Source organism: Cynara cardunculus (assembly GCF_001531365.2).
Source record: "Cynara cardunculus var. scolymus isolate 2C chromosome LG 8, CcrdV1, whole genome shotgun sequence".
Taxonomy (NCBI): domain Eukaryota; kingdom Viridiplantae; phylum Streptophyta; class Magnoliopsida; order Asterales; family Asteraceae; genus Cynara; species Cynara cardunculus.
Window position 1 is genome coordinate 1,150,158 of NC_037535.1, and position 5,135 is coordinate 1,155,292.

General features: G+C 37.1%; 1 protein-coding gene across 1 annotated transcript; it reads left to right on the plus strand.

Annotated features, from left to right (window-relative positions):
* Positions 1-858: 858 nt before the first annotated feature.
* LOC112517017 (UBP1-associated proteins 1C) lies at positions 859-4,761 on the plus strand. Its single transcript, XM_025124310.1, has 6 exons — positions 859-1,008; positions 1,103-1,177; positions 2,944-3,068; positions 3,245-3,650; positions 4,172-4,285; positions 4,363-4,761. The coding sequence occupies exons 1-6, from the start codon at positions 922-924 to the stop codon at positions 4,423-4,425; spliced, it is 870 nt and encodes a 289-aa protein (XP_024980078.1). The 5' UTR covers positions 859-921; the 3' UTR covers positions 4,426-4,761.
* Positions 4,762-5,135: the final 374 nt, after the last annotated feature.

Genomic DNA, 5,135 nt, shown 5'->3' on the forward strand with positions numbered 1-5,135 from the left:
TCTATATTTTGGTTAATTTATGTAATTTATTAAATATCAATAAAAATGAATATTTTTATAACAAAATATATTATTAAAAAGTTTTCGTCAAAACAAATAAAATGACACAAAAATATGAAGTTTATCAATTTCCAGTTTTTATTTTTATATCCTTATGTATTATTTTTTGTTATTAATATTTAATAAGTTACATAAATTAACCAATATATAGAAAACATATAAAAACAACATTGTGAGAAAGATAGAGTGCAAGTTTAAAGAAAGATACAGTGCAATAAAATAAAATCTAAAGAATGGACAAGATGTAAACATATACATATTTGATATTTTAGAATAGGATAATGGTATATTTTGAGGGTATATTGGTAAAATATAAGTCTGTTCCACCTTGTTCCATTTGTTCTTATATGTTCCACATAGAAGTTATGTCAAACGTGGAACAATGATCCTTCTTCTGTTATGTTATTTCTTGTCATATTAGATTTAATGTACCATATGTACCATAAGAGACATTGACCAGTCCCAATTCGGTTCTGAACCAAATGGGTTTGCTAGGGTTTAAACGTACCTGTCCGTAACAGGTTATGACTCGAAAAAGGTGGACCCATTCTTGAAGGACCGGTTAGCCAAGGTTTAAACACACCTGTCCGTAACCGGTTATGACTCGAAAAAGGTGGACCCGTTCTTGAAGGACGGGTCCTTGGGTCGAACCATATTCAAGTAACGGGCTTTTTGTGCATTTTTAATTAAGAAAAATGAACGAAGATGGGCCTCCATTATGGGCTTTTTGTAAAAAAAAGGCCCAAAAAACAAGTCCAAAAACCCTAAAGCGCCTTAAACCTTTTCCGTTTGATCTTTCGAGCCCTAACACCTGTTTCTCTCTCTCTCTCATCGAACTTGGATTATCAGCGAGGAGCAGCCATGGTTTGGTTTCAATGCGAGGATTGTGGTGATAATCTCAAGAAACCAAAGCTTGCTAATCACTTTAGAGTTTGCTCTGCTAACAAGGTTCAGATTCAATCGTTTTTTATTCGAGATTAAGGATTTTGGAGTTGTTATTGTTGTTTTGAATGTCTGTTTGATCGATTCTGTGTTCGTGTAGCTGTCATGCATCGATTGCGGGCAGATGTTTGGGCAACAGAGTGTTCAAGGACACACACAATGCATCACGGAAACGGTGCGATTCTGCCTTACATTTTTATTTTTGGATTTTGTTTATTTTATAGGATTATTGAGGTTTCCATGGGATTGGTAATTGAATTGTTTAAAGCGAGGAACAGTGTACATGTAAGCTGAAAAAGTGCACAAGATGTCTCTCTATCGGTTTTAGTTGAGTGGACTCCTTTTTGAATTGAGATTAGGGGATGATTTGTGGATGGCGTGAAGAGTGCATTTAATGTAGGGACTAGCGATGCTATAGGACGAATAAGCGGACCTTTCGAATCAGTGGTTCATCGCCGACTTGGCTAGATCATTGGTTTGAGCTTTAAAATGGTATATTGACCCTTTGTTTAAGCTTACTTGTGATTTGGACCTTCCGACTAACTGCAATAGAGTGTTGTGCTTCACTTGAGCTCATTTGAGTAGTATCACATAGTCTGTAGTTAGAACTACTTGTAAACTGAAAAATTGTTGATATCAAATGTTTTAGGTCAAATAGATTTAAAGAGACGGTTGGTCTAATCTCGTTTCCACCCTTTAAAACAAGCCAGCTTTGTTACTTTTTCCCTGGTTTCCAAATTTTGTGAAGTTGTTTGTGTGGGTCTCTTTAGTTACCAGGAAAGACAAATGTTTTAATGATAACTGTTAACATGCCGTTGCTGGTAACTGCTATTGAAACTAACGCAATTATAATTTTGATTTCAGCTAAGGATATGCATGGTCTATGAGCACCAAATTTGTATAACACTGTTATTCATAAATATCATGCTTAACAAGTCTTATATTCCAAAGTAGTTGAGTTAGGCTATGATAAGCCCAAAATAATTAAGAGAGTGGCAGAACTCAATAGAAAACATAAGCTAATCCTCCTAGAATGTAGAACACAAATGATGTCCATTCATGCACTCTTATATAAGGACAACTTCTTTCGTGCCCAGATTTCCTTCCCTTTACTTTTCCCCATTCAATCATGGCTGACCTCTACATCTCCTAATAGCTCTTGGTACGATTTTTTCTAAAATTGTTTTAATTATATGTTGCAGATGAGCAAACCATCTTGTGTTGTTTCACCCATCATCTCCTCAATGCGATCTTCCTTTCATATTGTATCCCTCATTGAGTGGCCTCACAGTCATCTCAACGTTTGCAATTATGCTGCACTTATCTTCTGCATATGTTGTCTTTTGCTGGCCCAACATTTAATGTGCTAATAATAGCTGGTTTGATGACCATTATATGGGACTTCCCTTTCTGCTTCTGGTTGAAAAGTAGTCTTGATGTTGGGAATTTAGCTTGCCATGCATGCATTGAAGTCTGTGCTTCTTGTTATCTTTTTTTTTAAGGGTGTCCGGGCCAAAGCCCGACTAATCCCTGGCAAATTTGGAGGCTAAACATGGCCCCACTTAAATGTCGCCAACACTCCCCTCCCAGGGCTCGAACTCGGGTTCATGACTATGCCATGCCCAAGCCTTTACCACTAGGCTGGAAGGTCTTTGACTGCTTCTTGTTATCTTCTATTTGTGTTTGGTTGAAGTATCAAGATGAGACTTAGAAAGGAAGGTTGATGAGAAGGGAAAATGTAAATAACGTTAAGAAAAATTATGATTGTTGGCTTGTTACTGCTACTCTTAGGGCCATGGTGAATTGACAAGTATTTTGTTCACCATCCATTTATTGCAAACAAACCAGGATCTGATTCACTTGTGACCTTGTTTGGCGTCATTGTAGTTTGAGCATTATGCACTTGAATGGACTTAGTGATTTTCATTGTTTTATATTCAGGAAAAGTATGGTCCAAAAGGCCAAGCTAAACCTTCTACACCTGGAAAACCTAACAGTTCCTCAAAGCCGAAACCAGAGGTTGACATAAATGTTGGATTATCAGAACGTCCTCCATGGTTCTGCAGGTTTGTCTACAAAGTCTGTTTTCAATTTATTTGATTAATCACTAGCTAAAAACTATAAAGGATTTTAGGAAATACCCTTGTAAGAATATTTTACCAATTGTCCTGATCATTTTGTTCGGATTAATTTTTTTTTTTCTGGGAACCATATGCTTACGGGATCTTTGATCTACATGCAGTCTCTGTAATACCAGTGCTACTAGTAAGCAAACCCTGCTTCTCCATGCCGATGGGAAGAAACACAGAGCAAAAGCACGAGCATTCCATGCTTCGCAGCAACCACCCAAGGTGTCAGAGGAACCGACACCTAATACCGAAGGTAAATCTGAAAACATACAAAAGAATGATTCAGAGGATGTTAAGGAAACACTTACATCTGAAAACAAGAAGAGAAAGCTTGAATCATCTGAAAACAATGGTGCTAGCCATACTCCTGGAGGCAATGCGGCCGGTGAATTGGGCAACGGGGAAGTGATTCAGGATGCAAATACTGAATCAGAGAAACCCAAGAAAGCCAAACGGAAAGAAGAAGACGGCCAGAAGAGAATAAAATGGAAGAAGATAATAACCGCAGTCTTGAATTCGGTACGTCTATTAAACTATTTTCATATACTGACCGTCTTTGAAAGGGCATCTCTAATGGGTAACACGAAATCTTACACTATTTCCGTAAAATAAAATAAAAATACTTAAATCTCAAAATTGAGGGACCAAATTTGTAATTGTGAAAAATTGTAAAAAATTGTTCAAACAATAGTTACCAAAGGGTCATTGGCCAGTAGTATCCGAGTCACCCGTAGAGCCTAGCCTCACTGGAGGACCACGATTCAAATCACACCAAATGTGAAGTGCGTGCACGAGTATTTGTTGTATAGTTGTATACAAGTACTATATACTTCAAAAGAACAATGGTGTGTTATTATTTACTACACCACCAAATTTGGTGTTAATTTTATTGTGCCTGTTGGAGTAATTTGGTGTAAGATTTCGTGACCCCATTGGAGATGGTCCAAGGCCAATGTCTGTCTGTGCTCATTCTGATTACATATATCGTCGTTGTTCTCTTTGGTTTTTTTTAAAGTTTTATATTTTTGTGTACGTGGTAGAATCCCGATGGCATTCTGAAGATGAGAAAACTACGGGCTCAAGTTCTGAAGACTCTTACAGAATCTGGCTCAAAAATAGACGAGAACCAACTTGTTGATACACTCGAGCATAAGGTTGGTTAAAATTTAAAACAACCCTCATTTTTTACCATGCTCATGATGTCTTTAACGGAAATATTATATTTGTGCAGATTAATTCGAGCTCCAAGTTTACTGTTAATGGAAAATATGTACAATTGGTTTCTAAAAGTTGAAGCCTGAGGTTTTATGCAAAATCCCTCAAGAACTGCATATTGTGGAAGGTGAGCATCCATGCCTCATTGGGTAATTGGAGTCTTTTGATTTGTGATGAACTTTTGTAGATGAAAATTTTGTTAAAGATACCCTCATTTATGAACACAAGAATGAAAAGAGAGTAGCCCCTTTTCGGTTTTTCGTTTATGTTCTTTCTTTACTAAGGGGCCGTTTACCTAAATGCTTACCAGGTTAGCGCTTACCGTAAGGAGTCAACACTATAATTTATATTACCGGGTAAGATTGTAGTACATCAAAATGGTATCGTATGCAACAATTTATCCATTAAGCACTTACCCGGGTAAGAGTCGTCACCCTCACTTACCGAGCAAGACTCTTCATCTTTATCATTGTTCTTACCGGGTAAGATTTTTGACTCTTGTCATTTCATCCGGTAAGGAAAGTTTAGGGGTAAGCACTTTTCGGGTAAACGTTTAGTAAACAGCCCCCAAGTTTAACGATGCTGATTGATATTAGACGCATTGTTTTGTTATTTAGGGGTCGTTTGCCAAATGGATTACCGGGTATAAGCTTACTGGTAAAAGTCGTTGATCTTACTAATTAGGTTACATTTTTGGCTATCAAAGTGGATTGTTAGCAGATTAATGAGTATCATTTAGGGCCTATCTGTTAGCAGGTTGATGAGCTTAATGGGACTCGTACCTTATTC

Excerpts from the sequence above, each read along its gene's own strand:
- LOC112517017 (XM_025124310.1), top strand. The coding sequence starts at position 922 with ATGGTTTGGTTTCAATGCGAGGATTGTGGTGATAATCTCAAGAAACCA. Across the intron at positions 3,069-3,244 it reads CGTCCTCCATGGTTCTGCAG|TCTCTGTAATACCAGTGCTA; the intron begins GTTTGTCTACAA and ends ATCTACATGCAG. Across the intron at positions 3,651-4,171 it reads TAACCGCAGTCTTGAATTCG|AATCCCGATGGCATTCTGAA; the intron begins GTACGTCTATTA and ends TGTACGTGGTAG.